Source organism: Pteropus vampyrus, unplaced genomic scaffold (assembly GCF_000151845.1).
Source record: "Pteropus vampyrus isolate Shadow unplaced genomic scaffold, Pvam_2.0 Scaffold407, whole genome shotgun sequence".
Taxonomy (NCBI): Eukaryota; Metazoa; Chordata; class Mammalia; order Chiroptera; family Pteropodidae; genus Pteropus; species Pteropus vampyrus.
This window is the reverse complement of record NW_011889188.1, coordinates 128,251-143,112: the sequence shown is the minus strand read 5'-3', so window position 1 is coordinate 143,112 and position 14,862 is coordinate 128,251. Positions and strand designations below refer to the sequence as shown.

The following is a 14,862-nucleotide window of genomic DNA, read 5'->3' as shown; positions in this document are numbered from 1 at the left end:
GCCACTCAATGGGTGACGCTCAAGAAGTCCACCTGGAAAAGCTCCACACGGAGACGTGCTTGTCGTGGACGGAAGCTCGCGGCCTCGCGTGGAACGGTGCCGTCGGCTATGGGAGTTTTAACTACTTGCTGTCCATTGTTGCGACGATGGGACCCAGTAATATGCCAGATTCTGCTTATGTTATAGTGTTTTCCTAACATCTCATAAGGATATTAGACATATCCTATTGGTACCATTCCATTAAAATAACAAAAGATTCCATTTTCCAAAATCCTAATACATTCTAATAGTCTAAACATTGTATCTTAATAATATTCTAGTAATTCTATTAATAATTTATATAGTAATCTTAATATGAAAATTCTCGTATATCCTAACATTATATTCTAATGCTATTTTACTTGATTCTTTTCTAATTCTTTTAAAATAATTTTCTCTTATATTCCATCCATATTATGTTTGGTGCTGTACTATGTTCTAACATTGTATTTACTAGTAATATCGCATTTTGTCATGCTCCGTAATATGATATTCTATCCCAGTAATAAAGACAAAGCAGAAAACACAGGAGCTCGCCTTCCATTTTAAAATCATTGGACACCAGGAGTCGATTATGTCAGGCAATCCTGCCCTCTAGCGGTCCATAAAATTCCAGCAGGAAAACATCTGACAGGAAGCTGATCGGCACGGGTGTGTGTTTACAACTGTTGTACCTTCTCCATGGCTTGACCCTGTGCATAATTTATTTTAACTTCCTGGGCTATGGGACATATCAAGGACTGTGCTAGAAATGTTTGAGTAAATAGTAATGGAAAACTCAAAAGACTACGTAGGTAGATAAGTAGGTACGCAGGCAGGTAGGTAGTTAGGTATGTAGTTAGAAAGGTAGGTACATAGGTAGATAGGTAGATAGATGATGATAGATGATAGATAAATAGATAGACAGATAGATAGATGATAGAATGATAGATGATAAAAGATAGACAATAGATGATGATAAGTGATAGATGATAGATAAGTAGGTAGATAGATAAATAGATAGATGATACATAGAGAGATGATATATACAATGATACAATGATAGATGATAGATACATAAATAGGTTAAATGCATTATACATATATACATACATACATGAGAATGATAGATTAGATGGATAGATAGATAGATAGATAGATAGATAGAGGAATGGATGGATGGATGGATAGACAGATGATAGGTAGGTAGATAGGTAGATAAGTAGATAGAGAGATGATACATAGATAGGATAGATATATAGATTTATAGGTAGATACATAGATGATAGATAGATAGATAGATAGATAGATAGATAGATAGATAGATAGATAGATAGACGGAAGGATAGATGGATGGACACATAGATAGATAGATGATAGATAGATAGGTAGGTAGGTAGATAGATAGATAGATAGATAGATAGATAGATAGATAGATAGACGGATGGATGGATGGATGGATGCATAGATACATAGATAGATGATAGGTAGGTAGGTAGACAGAGATAATAGATGACAGATAGATGATAAAAACATAGACATGATATAGATGAACAGATGAGATGGGGAGTTAGAGATGACAGAGATGAGAACTAGGGATGGTGGTCGATAGAGATGCTAAACTGACGGCGGATGGCTGAACAGGTAGGCACATGAATTACAAACAGACGGACGGTGGGCACGGACAGACGGAAACAGCAAACGCAGGTGTCCGCAGCCCTGGTTCCAGCCGCCCGCACCTGCAGGCAGAACGCGTCTTCCCGCCTTTCTTCCCAACGGAGGCGGGCGTTCCCATGGAAACCCCTCTGCACGGGGCGTGCCCTGGGCCTGGCCTTTGCTACGAGCAGTAAACTGGAGCGTGTGTGTGAGGCTCGCGGGCAGGGAGCACTCTCACCGAAGACGGGAGAGGACAGCAGGCACAGGAGGCAGAGCAGCGGCCCGTCCCCCGCCCGTCCGACGCCCCTGCCACTGTCCTGGGTGACTCCCCTGGCTGCCCGCGGCAGCGGCATCCGAGACAGGAGCCTTGCGTCCGTCTGCAGGACAAGGAGACGTCCCCCGCATGGCAGGTTGCTAAGTGAGGAGCTCGCCTGGCGTCTAAGGCACAGGAGCGTCCGACCTGTGTCACACAGGCGCCGGACCTGGTCATCTCATCATGGCGACACCTGGACCCACGGTCGGCCTCCCGAAGGCCCTCCCACACGAGTCTGGGCTTTCCGGATGTCCTGGGGGGAAGTGCCCAGGGGAGGGGGGCCCAGGCCGGCGTGCCCTGATCTCGCACGGAGTCGGGGAGTCCGTACTCACCCCGAGAGCATCTCAAATATCAGGATGCCCAGCGCCCACCAGTCCACGCCCCTCCCGTGGCCTTTGCTCTGGATGACTTCGGGGGCCAGGTACTCGGGCGTCCCACAGAGGGTCCACGTCCTGGGGAGACAGAAGGGAGGGAACAAACTCAGCCGTGCTGGGCCACGCATGGGTCCCTAGTCGCGGCCTGAAGTGTTACAACGATGTCATCGATCCCAGGGATTCCCCGTCCCCACCCCAAGGACGTTCTGCACTGGATTCGGACAGTGACGCTGTCCCAGATGAACCGTTCCCGTGCGAACACTCGGGAACCCAAATGGAACCTCAGTAGCGGTCCTGTTAGCGTCATGCACGGTGCCTGTCTTCCTACAGAGTGACACGGAAAAGAACGAGTCAGGGACGGCCTCACCGACCCGACTCACTGCGCCCCTAAGGGGCCACACGCCTGCTCGATGGCGTAAAGAAGCTCCTCGTGTCCCCAGGAGGAAATGCAGGGCTCTGGCTTGCTGTCTTTGCCACCTGCTGTCCCGAAGGTCTGACGCGTCCGAAACCAGTTTGTGGCTTCGCCGTCCCCCTGACTGCATCGGAGGCTTTCGGAAATATTTAGCTGAAGGGACACGGGGAGTCTTTGGGGTTGAGATGACACAGTAGGAAAGTCATCTCTGCGGATGAGGTGACATGTGCCGAAGAATGAGCGTCTAGCCCCACCTAGAGGACAGCTCGCGGGAGCGGGACATTCTGAGCGGCCACGGGGACCAGCAGGGACGCTGGGGTTTTCTGGTTGGTTTTTGGTCATTTTGTTTTTTTTTGTTTTGTTTGTTTATTTTGTTTTGTTTGTTTGATGTGTTTGTTTGTTTGATTCTGGTCACTCCTTCCTCCGCTGCTTGAAATCTCTGTTTCGCAGCAGCTGGAAGAATCATGTCCTTCCTCTGTTTGTAAAAGAATTCACTTTATACTTAAGAAAAGAGCCACGGCTGTCATTCAAATCTACAGACGTGCAAAGGCTCTGCTGACGTCTCTCCATTTTTTCGTCGGACGGAAGAGGCAAGATCGAGTTCCTGTATTTTGTCCTCGTTCGTGTAGGGAGGGCATCGCGGGGGACTTTGCTAACGAAAACACACCTGTAGAAGGACGAACTTATGCCCGTTATCAGAGGACTGAGTCCTGAGCGCGTGACGCACAGCACGCGGCCACGGGGAGCTCTGCGTACCGCTGATTTGAAAGTTGCCAAGAGAGGAGATGTTGTAAGTTCTCATCGTGAGAAAAATACCTGGTTCTGATGAGGTGAGGGATGCTAAGGAGACTTATGGGTGTCCATTCTGCAATATGTACATGGCGACATTATTATGGCGTACACTTAAAACGAATACGTTATACGCCAATTACATACGATGATGATGATGATGATGATGATGATGATGATGATCAAAGAGCCATCAACTGATGAAGGATGAGCAAAATGGAGCCCGTCCATACAATAGAATGTCACCCAGCCAGACGAAGAGAAATACCACACACAGAGCACAGCGTGGCTGAACCTTGCGAACAGAGTGTCAGAAGCCAAACATGAAAGCTGCCATATCGCAGGAGGCCGTGCATATGAACCACCCAGATGACGGATGCACATCTTATACGTCACCTACCAACCCACACCTCTTCCGAGGCACTCAGGTCTCCCTGACATGTCCCCTCTGCAGAGAATCTCTCCACCCAAGAGCGCCCACGTACCCTGAGTGTCTTCCCAGGAGGAGTTGTATCCCCACAGCGAGATGTGCTAGAGTCCGAACTCCCGGGACTCAGAATGGGGTCTTATGTTCTCTTCTTCTTTATTTTTTTAATTTTCTCAGATGACCCAGTCATGCCCTTGCCAGGAATTTATCCAAAGAAATCCAAAACACTACTTTGAAAAGAGATATGCACCCTTATGTTCACTGCAGCATTATTTACAACAGCCAAGACACGGAGGCTCCCGACGCGTCCATCCAAAGATGACTGAATAAAGACGCAATGGAATATTACTCGGCCCTGAAAAAATGACGAAATCTTGCCATTGGGGACAAACATGGATAGACCTGGAGGGTGTTGTGCTGAGTGAAATCAGTCAGACAGAGAAAGGAAAACATCACATGATTTCACTCATTTGTAGAAAACGAAAAACAAAACAGAACAAAAACTCACAGAGACAGAGAATGCAGCGGTGGTTACGGGGTGGCAGGGGGCTGGGGGCAGGGTGAGAACTGTAGTCTCCTTTTGAAATAGGGTCTTTACAGAGGGACTGCAGGTCACTCGGGGTCACGCAGGCGAGCCCGACGCAGTGCCCGGCGTCCTGGTAAGGAGCAGAGATGTCTGCCGTGGAGAATGTTGCTGGGCTATAAGCCGCTGCCGCCACGATGGCAACCAAAGTAGAACTAGCTTACGACCCAGCAGCTCCACTTCTGGGGACGTACCCCAGAGAACTAAAAGCAGGATGTGGAAGACACGCGTGCTGCCCGCGGTCACTGCAGCAGCATTCTCGACAGCCGAGACTTGGACCCGACCTAAGTGTCCATCGATAGATGAACGGGTACAGAGTCAGAACATATACACAACGGGACATTATCCATCCAGGAAAGAGAAGGAACTTCTGCCACCTGCGACAACGTGGGGGGCCCTGAAGTCCATACGCTAAGTTAAATACGCCACAGTCAGAAAGACAGATACTCTAAGACCTCACGTATGCGTGGGATCGAAAATAATAAAACTCATGCAAACAGGAAGCACACGCGGGGGTTTGAACGACAGGGACAGTCGGGAAGATGCGGGCCAAACGGTACGAACCTTCGGTGATAGGATGACTGAGTTCTGGGGACTTAATAAATAGATAGCCAACTGCTGATAGATAATAATATTGTATTCCAGCCTCGAAATTTGCTAGGAGAGTTGATCTTAAGTGTTTTCGCCATCAAAATTTAAAAAATAAAAAAATAAAAAAAAAAGGTCACTGTGTGCAGTGATGGATATGCTAATGAGCTTGACGGTGCTGATCAAGTCACGGTGTATATTAGAGCGTCATGCGCTGCACCTGGTAGCTCCCCCGCGGTCACCTGCCTCGGGCTGGAAGCCTAGCTCTTCGCTGATACTAAGACCAGCCGGAGGCGGCCACAGGTAACCGTATCCGCGTGAGGTGCAGCGTCTCCACTTACATTTCGAAAGGTGAGTCTCTTTCTGGCTCTGTCCTAGAGTAACGGGCAGCAGTGGTATAAATTTCCAGTTTCTAAGTAGCCTCAGGTAGCCTGACGCCTCGTCGCAGGACGAGATTCCTGCGGGAAAAAAAAAGGCCCAACCTTTCCGGGACGCAGAGAGGCATCAACTGCCATGAGGAGCTTTGGGCTCCGTGCCGTAGATCACGTTACGACGGGAAGAACCACGTGGGTGTCACCGGGAGAAGCAGCGGGCTGTGGATTACCCGGGCCCCTGGTCTCGTCTCCTTTCCCCCACTTGGCTCTTGCGGAGAAGGCAAAGTGACACCCATCGCTCTCGGTTTGCTCAAGGTTATCAGTTCCACCCCAGCAGGGGGAGGAGACCATGGTACCCACGGAAACACAGGATTCTCTGTCACATACAGATGTCAAACGCTCCTGCGTTCTTAACCCCCACGGCCTTCTGTCCCCGAGTGGATTCTGTTCCCCCAAAAGTCCTGCCCCCCAGGGCCTGTGGACGGAAGCTGGTCTGGAAAGAGGGACATATAAATGTCACCCAGGTAAGATGAGGTCGTGCTGGATGACGACGGGACTCGGTCAATGGCTGGTGTCCTTATAAGAAGACAAAGGAAGACGTCTGTCCCTCTGTCACGGCAGGACAGACTGACAAGGAAGTCAACAAAATGGCACGAAAAATCTCCCCCCGGAACTGAATCACCCAGCACCCCGATCTCGGATTTCAAGCCTTCGGAGCCGTGAGAAATGAATTTCTTACGAGCTCATCGGTCTTACGGGACTGGGACCTCACTTTCGTGACCTCATTTAACCTTTCTTACACCCTCAAAGCGTCACCTCCAAATACAGACTCCTCAGGGGTTAGAGCTTTAATACATGAACTTGGGGGGACACGATTCAGTCCATAGCAATGGCCATGATGGTGATCACTGTAAGGTGTTGATGGTGACGACGGTGACGATGGTGATGGTGATATTGATGATGGTGATGGTGATGTGATGATAATAATAATCATAACGATAATGATGATAACGAGAATGATAAGGATGCTGATGGTGGAGATAATAAAGTGTGAAACACCTGACTAACCTCTATCTACTCAACGCTTCTTCCCTGCCAGGATCTGTTTTAAGGAAATACTTCTGAATGAGCAGACCCATCCCTCGTCACCACCAAATCCTACAGGGCGGGAATAAGTCTCCTCATGTCACAGGTGAGCAAGGCACACGGAAGCAGTGACAACCCAAGCTCGCCAGCCCAGCAGTATCATGTGTCCAACAGCAGCAAACACCCACGTAGGCGCCGAGTGGTCTAAGGGCTGCTCCGCGATACTCTCACCAGCAGAGGCTCACGGGAATGGAAGGACACGTGACCTGGAAGGTCGAGGGTACCGACCACCGGGCAGTTCTGGGAATGTGGCGAGATGGTGTGTTTTCTGAGCGTATATAGCGATGTTTTTAAAACGCATTGTTCTCCTTGGAGATCACTAAATTTAGCCCCAGACCGTGGCTTTGAAAATGCTACGATAAAGAAAAACGATGAAACGTGCACCGTGCGTCTCATCAAAGATGCTATTTCAAGGTCACCCAATGGCTGATGAGGGAAAGCGTTTTTGTTTTTGTTTTTAAAAAAGAAAAATTCCACCTAAAAAACGCAGAAGGGTTGACAGCAAGAAGATGACCATTTCGTCGTCTGTTGTGGGATCCTACAGCAAGGCGATGGGTGTGGGTGGACCCTACAACCACAGGTCCAGCGTTGAGGGGGACAAGAGACTGGACGGCATGGCGGGGGAGGCCGGCTGGTAACACTTGGACCCACAGATCAGCCTTCTGCACTCCACTCCCGGAAGGATAAGGAGGTATTTGTTCTATGTTTCTTATTAGGATGAAAAACCAACAATAAAAACAGAGCCCTAGCGATTCACCACAAAGTAAAAAGGGAGGGAGGGAGGGAGGGAGGGAGGAACAGACCCCTAATCTAATTCGATCCACAGATCGAACCGCCAGTTTACAAGACAGAACATCATGGACTAAATCGAACTAAGACACAAATCGGCCGAAAGCAATTTGACAATGTTGGTTAAATCCTCATGGATAGGGGAGAAAAAGGCATTTTTGAGACATTCGGTGGGAATTTTTGAATATTGCCTGGGTATTAGATGATATTAAGGTGTTTTTTTGTTTTTTAAGTTTGAAAGGTGATAATGATGGCAACGTTTTTTAAAGTGAATTATCTGTTAGAGACAGAATGGTAGTTACTTTTAAATAATTCCAAAAGCAAAAACGTGAAAGTATAGAAAGATCAAATCAGGGGGTAAAGCTTTGATATCTACTGCAGTTGAGGGACGGGTACGCCAGGATTTGACGCAAACTGTTCTCTTGATTTTTTTGTGCGTTCGACAATGTTAAGGAACGTTCGGAAAAGGCTGCGTTCCATGTCGTGCCTCGCGAGAGGCCGGAAATGAAAAGTTAAAGGATAGTTTTCAGTTTAACATCCGAATGTATAAGACTTCAATAGAATAACTGCAGAAGACCCGTCACAGATGAAGACGAGCATGTCTGAAAAGGCAGGCAAAGTCCTTTCCGTGCCGAAATCAAGTTAAGTGTCTGAGCGGCTTCCTTTGATCGTTTTAGAAAACCAACCGTAGATCTAGTTTGTCCCTAAATCTTTTATAAATCTTTTAAGAGAGGTTTGCGCTTAATAGGAAGTGTGCGTGCACAACGGTCTAATACGACAATAAGATATATCGATATCAGAAAAAGGAGATTTTTCCATAATCAGAAGAGAAAAGCATCTAGAAAAAGCATCGCAAATGGGGTCGCCGTGTGAGAATGAGGCGCCCCCTTAATTACAGCGTGCTTCAATGCGCCCTACCCCACGCGAGACAAAACACGCGACTAACACGCGTCTCCGGGTCACACGTTCGAGCACAGCATGGAGCACGAAGTCTGCGTTTTGTTCCCTGTATTTTCCAGCGATCCCCGGGGACTTTCGCAAATTTCTTTCCATTTCTGTGCCCAAGTCCTGAGTGTCGTCTGAATCCTGAGCCAGAGGAGGGGCCGGAGACCCGCCCGCGGGCACCGGCCTCACCTGAGCTGCCTGAAGCCCAAGCCGCGGGGAACGGATGGAAACGGGGGGAAAAAGAACAGAAACGTGTAGATTTTCTCCGGCTCCACGACCCGTGACTGCGAAGAGAGAGTCTCCGTAAACGCTGTTCATCGTGCCGCTGACGAGATGTTCTTCCCCAGCCTCGACCCTGTTCGATTCACTGCATGAACGGCTTGACGTGCTCTACCGAACCGAGTCCATCTCCTTAATCTTACGTGGTCGTAATGGATGGGCTGGCGAGGAAGAGAGTTTGCCGAACTTGTGATCGAGGGGACGTGTGAAACATTTTATTTCTGGTCCCAAATAAAATGAATTAAAAATAACGAAAGGGTAGGTCCGAGACCGTGTGCCGCCAGAAGGAGGCAACACCCTTATGCTGAAACAACTTGAAAAAAATACTGAGGTCTTCACTGTTCTACGGAATAGACTGTCACTATCACGCGTGCTTTATTCTTAGAAATACGATCGATGAAATTCCACCAGGGACGATCAGAGTGAACTGAAGCGCATCGTAAGGACTTCGTAGGACGGCCGCTTTTATAAAAACCATGAGACAGACGAGTCGTTGAGTGCAAACCTGACGCCCAAAGTCAAGTGTCCCATCGACACGGATGTTTGCGCAGTTATCACCTGGGCGACCTCCTCCCATCAAATCAAGACGTGGGATAACGGGGCTGTGTTTTCTACGGCTGTGCTAGTCCAGGGCGGGAGCCACGGGGAGCTACTGGGCACCTCTGAACTTGCAATCGAATTTAAATGTAAAAGCGGAGACTCTCTGCGATTCCTAAAGAACGTTTCGGAGTTTTTGGAGAGCTTGGGCACGTGAATCGACTTGTGCCACCATCATAGGGGTGTTGAATAAAGAGCAAGCATTTCTGATGAAAATTCAGCGCTCTGATCGAGATGCCCTGTGAGGACAGAACACCCCCGGCATTCCCAAACCTTCGTGGCAAAAATTCATGTAAACGCTCAGCCTCCATAAGGACCGCAGGCTGAAATGCTCGTATTGGGAACACGTTGCATCGAATGGACGACATTAGTAAAATTAGACGCGTCCATTTGACTTTTTAAAACAGAATTACTTTTGTAAATCACACACGAGGTTCTTGGTACTGGACAGTGCTGCTGTAGATAAATTTTAGGAACGGACGTTACGGAAATCGTCCGGAGCAACCCCTTTACGAAGGCACGTTAGGATCGGCAGCGGTGGTCGTGACGTTAACGGTGGCAATCATGCAGTCTCGCTCCTGTCTGGCTGAGTCTCTCTTTGATGCCTCATTGTCCCAGACGCTTTCGTGGGTAATTGGGGAGACGAGAAAACCAGCTGACATTGGACTAGGGAGTCAAACCAGCGCAAAACCAACAGAAAACACAGCAAAATAACCCCCCAAACAAAACAAAAACCCTAGGAAAACACCACGTACTGTGAAGGACAGGAAGAAGGAAAATAAGAAAATGTCATCGGTCACTTTTACAAAGAGCTTGGGTCGTACTCCTTTGTTTGCACTAAAAATGTAGAACTGCATTGAAATCAAATCTTTGGACCCCAAGAGACGCCCCCGGTGCTTCACGTGAGGGGTACCCCTGGCTGACATGCACGGGGCTTATCGTGTTCAGAGTGTTTCTTATCCTGCCTTTTGTCCGTCCTGTGTACCGCGTTCATCGATTTGTGGATAGTGAACCAATGTCGCATGCCAAGAGTAAAAAGTACTCGACTGTATGAGCTGTGTATTACACCAAACCGCTGAATTCGGTTGGTGAACATTTTGTTGAGGATTTCTGCTGTTCACCTGAATGTCAGCTGTAACTGGTAAGTTTTTAAAAATTAAATAAAAGATGTGAGTGTTTCTTATATTCTGTACCTTAGAGGTTGTGTTGTTTCTAAAAGAGATGATACAGTTTCTATACACCATGGCACTAAAACCCATGAAATGAAAAGGTGTTAGCTGCACTTAGGCTGAATATTATTATCCTTTCATACATTACATATTACGTCATTATAGACATTAGTCGTAAACATTTTTCCCACTTTAATATAGCATTCTGGATCACTGGGGTGAATTAAGCCGAAAGGTGTTTTGTATTGAACTATGTAAACTTTAATTTTATGTCACGATTCTTACGGATTTCAACTCTCGTATTAATAATGACGTTTATGCCAATTAATCCCACTTTTTGGAAATGTGCATTATAGATTTCAGAATTAATCTGTAGGTTATATTGAGCTGTAGATTACAAAGTAGAATCTATAGTCTAGTTTCAGAAAGAACCCGAAACACAAATATTCCTCCATTGTGTATGTATTCTACCTTTATTTACATAGGATAACACTGAAACTAATTAACTATTTATTCACCAAGTGGACATTTTTTTTGCTTTCTTATTATAAGAAATAAAAAACGAGATCGAATTAAAAAAAAAACTGCATAAAGATCATCTCAATATTGTAAACGTATAGTCCCTTCTTGCGAAGATGGTGAATTAAAAAAAATTCAGCTGTACTCACCCAAAACAAAATAAAGAATGATTAAAAAAAAATTGTTTTTTCATATAACCTACAAGGATTACAAGCGATGGCCCCGGGAAAACTGCGTGTGCCGTTTTCAGACTGGGTCTAAAGTGCTCGTCTGTCGAGGGAGAAACGGTGGGCGGCGGAGGTGTGGGGTGTGGGCAGGAGGCGTCTTGATGCACGACGGGTGTGTGTCTAATTTTGATGAAAAGAAAGACTAACTTGAGATCTATCACCTCACAGCTGTGAGACTGGCCGTCATCCAAAACAGAAGACAGGACCAGGGTCAGCGAGGACGTGAAACGGGCCCCTCGTGCGCTGTTGGAGGGATCGGATTGCAAACTGCAGCAGCCGCGAAGGAAAACCGCCTGGCGGTTCCTCCAATCATCAAAGATAAAACGACGTTACGACCCAGCCATTCCGGTTCTGGGTATTTATCCAAAATAATAATAATAATAATAATAATAATAATAATAATAATAATAATAATAATAATAATAATAATAATAATAATAATAATCATCATCAGATCTGCAAGATCATGCTCACTGCAGCGTTGCTGAGGATGCCCAGCGTCTGGAAGCAGCCAGAGTGTCCGTCGGCGGACGAGTGGATACAGGAAATGTGACGCATGCAGTGGGCATGACTCAGGCATAAAGAAGATGGAAATCCGTCCCTTGGAACAGCACAGGTGACCCCAGAGGACGTTACGTCGGCCGGAGGACAGCGAGGACTGTACACATCATTCCATTCACACTCCACTCACCTGTCCACCAGCTTCTTGGCGAACCCAAAGTCGGTGAGCTTGATGTGGCCGTCTCTATCCAGCAGAATGTTTTCGGGCTTCAAGTCTCTGTAGACGATCTCCTTGGAGTGCAGGTACTCGATGGCACAGATGATCTCGGCCGAGTAAAACAGCCCCGCGTTGCTGGAGAATCGGCCGCGGGCCCGCAGGTAGCTGAAGAGCTCCCCGCCGGGCACGAACTCCATGAGCATGTACAGGAAGCGCTCGTCGTGGCTCGTCCAGAACCTGTGGGGGCGACACGGTGAGGGCCGCGCCGGGGAGGTACGGGCACAGGTGCGGACAGGTGTGAGGGGACGGGCCTGGATGGATGAGGCACAGGTATGGACAGGTGTGAGGCTGCGGGTCTAGAAGGACATTGAGACATCGGTACAGAGAGATGTCGAGATATTCTTAGCTGCACGCATACTACCGTGTTCGGACAGGTGTTAAGATGCGGCACAGACAGATTTCATGGGCGCAGGTGCATGTGAAGATCTGCGTATCCTGTTAAATCCTGTCAGAGGTCTCAGAACGGAGTAGACACCGTGCTTTGATAATACACTAACGCCGCTTAGGGGCTGCATCGAATCCCTGAAACGTCACTTTGAAGGGGTCACCCCAGGACCTCAGAACAGGACAGCGTTTGGAGATGGGTCTTTACAGAGGGGCCCAAGGTACAGCGAGGTCACCAGGGTGGCGCTGATCCCACAGGACTGTGTCTTTATAAGAAGACGGGACGAGGACACAGACACACACAGAGGGACGACCGCATGAGGACACGGGGAGGGGACGGCGTCCCCACGCCCAGGAGAGAGGCCTCAGGAGGGACCGGCCCTGCCCACACCTGCATCTCGGTCGTCAGCCTCCGGGGCCACGAGACGACAGATCTGCTTTTTCCTTCGTGCTGCTTCCCCCGCCGCCCGCCATGCAGTCCCTCTGGCACCTGCACCGAATGCACCCACAGTGGGCTCGTCCCCAGGGACCCCAGCGAGTCCAGTCACCCCGGTGCTTTAATGACAGCTGGAACCCAACGGCAAGTGAGTGCACGGGGAGCCTCGCCAACACCTGCGCGGACAGGGCGGCCATCACCCATAATAAGTCCCAAGCCCGGGGCGTCGCAGCGGATGGCAGGCCGGAGCTGGCCGGCGTCGCTCAGCTCTGTGCAGGGACGGACGGGACAGTGAGACTCGGGGCAGGAGAGAGGCTGTGGGTGAGGACGCCCCGCATCCGTGTCCCACGCGTCTGGGAGAAAGTGAAGCAAGCGTTGGACCGGGAAGGAGAGGATTCTCGGAAGGAGATGCGGGAGCAACGGCCGGGCTTCGGAACCGGGCGGTGGGCTCCACCCAGCGAGCGGGCACTGCGGCGAGGGCCGGCCACACCGAGGGGGCACGCGGGACGACGTCCGGCTAGATCCGGCCACGGGCGCCCACGCAGAGATGACGTCGCGCCCCCGCCACTGCTGCTGCGGTCCCAAGCCGACCCGTGAGCTGCGGGCATCGGGCTCGGAGTGTCACGTGCGTGTGCATCGTCCACGTCCCCAGTTTTCACATGGGAGAGAGACGAGGGCCCCCCAGAGAAGATGCTTTCGCTCCGTGCGTTTGGAGAGGAGCCGGCCCTCTGCAGCACGGACGCCGTCGGGGACCACGCCTCCCCGCACACGGCGTCTGCCTGAAGACGCCTCCTCTGCGGCCACTGAGCAGATCTGCGCCCGAGGTCACCCCGTCTCAGGGGCCACGGCCACGCGGTCTGCACGCGGCGCCTCGTGACCAGTGGCCGCACGCTGTCCGTCTCTCTCCCGTTTCCGCTCCTGGCTGCTCAGCAGCCTCAAGATCCGGGGTGTGCAGGCAGGAGGGGACACGGGGGGCAGGCAGGGCGATTGGGGGGCTTCGTCGGTGTTTTCTGCAGCCGGCTTCCGCGGCCGGAGAGACGAGCCACACACGCGCACGGCTTCCGACGTTTGAAACCGAGACGAGGCGCTGTGCGCCGGACCCTACAGCTCTGCTGCTCACGACAGATGGACGGCTCGCGGGCACCCACAGGCGAAATCGGGGGCCCAGCCAGGCCGTGCGGGACGAGAGCATGACTCGGGGGACGCGTGCACACACACACACACACACACACACACACACACAGACACACACGCCGGCTCCTCGCCCCGAGAGTGAGCACGCCACCCGACCTCACTGCAACTCCCCTTTGCCGAGCGTGCACCCCAGAGCGTGCCCCGCACGTCGTGTGTGTGTGTGTGTGCGTGCACGCGAGTGTGCAGGACGCTTTCAGCACAGAGGACAGAGGCGGACCGACGCATGCGGTGACCTGACGATGACAGATAAAGGAAAAAGCCCACAGAGTCCCAGACAAAGGGGAAAGCGTAAGCCCGTCCCCCCAACAGGACGGAGGCGGAATCAGGCGTTGCAAATGCAGCTGAGCCGCTGGCAGCGGGGACTGGAGCAGGCGCGGGCGCCCCATGTGCACAGCGGCGGGACGCACAGGAGCCAAAACGAAGAAGCCTGCCGGGTGTCCCTCCGCGGGTGGACGGAGGAGCGGAGCGTGGTCCGTGCACACGGGGGAATAGTATGCAGCCGTGAAAACGGAGCGACGTCTGACGGCCGCGGGCACGTGGAGGGACTGGGCCACGCCATGCCGGGCGACGTGCTCCAGGCACAGGACGCGAGACGACGTGGGACTCCGCGTCCCTGAAGTCCCCGGAGGCGTCAAATCCACAGAGACGCTCAGCACAGGCGGTGGCACCAGGGGGACCGAGCGTTCGGCGGGGACAGAGCTGCGCATGGGGGAGGGGAGAGAGTCCTGGGGGTGACCGGACGGCGGGCGATGGCCCTGGACGCCGCCGGACGCCGCACTCGCACAAGACGCAGATAGGAAACTCTGCGTCTAGTACGTTTTGCCGCAATGACAAAGAAAAGCAGTTGAAAACGCGAGGCGCGCGC

At 50.7% G+C, this 14,862-nt stretch overlaps 1 protein-coding gene across 1 annotated transcript in view; it reads right to left on the bottom strand.

Annotated features, from left to right (window-relative positions):
* The window catches only part of LOC105305973 (cAMP-dependent protein kinase catalytic subunit PRKX-like), a 23,434-nt gene extending 8,730 nt beyond the window's left edge, over positions 1 to 14,704 (bottom strand). The window contains exons 1-3 of the mRNA XM_011380832.2: positions 14,405 to 14,704; positions 11,897 to 12,279; positions 2,320 to 2,439 (exon numbers count right to left, since the gene is read on the bottom strand). Coding sequence (XP_011379134.1) covers positions 2,320 to 2,439; positions 11,897 to 12,279; positions 14,405 to 14,704 — 803 coding nt within the window. The remainder of the gene's footprint in view (positions 1 to 2,319; positions 2,440 to 11,896; positions 12,280 to 14,404) is intronic.
* Positions 14,705 to 14,862: the final 158 nt, after the last annotated feature.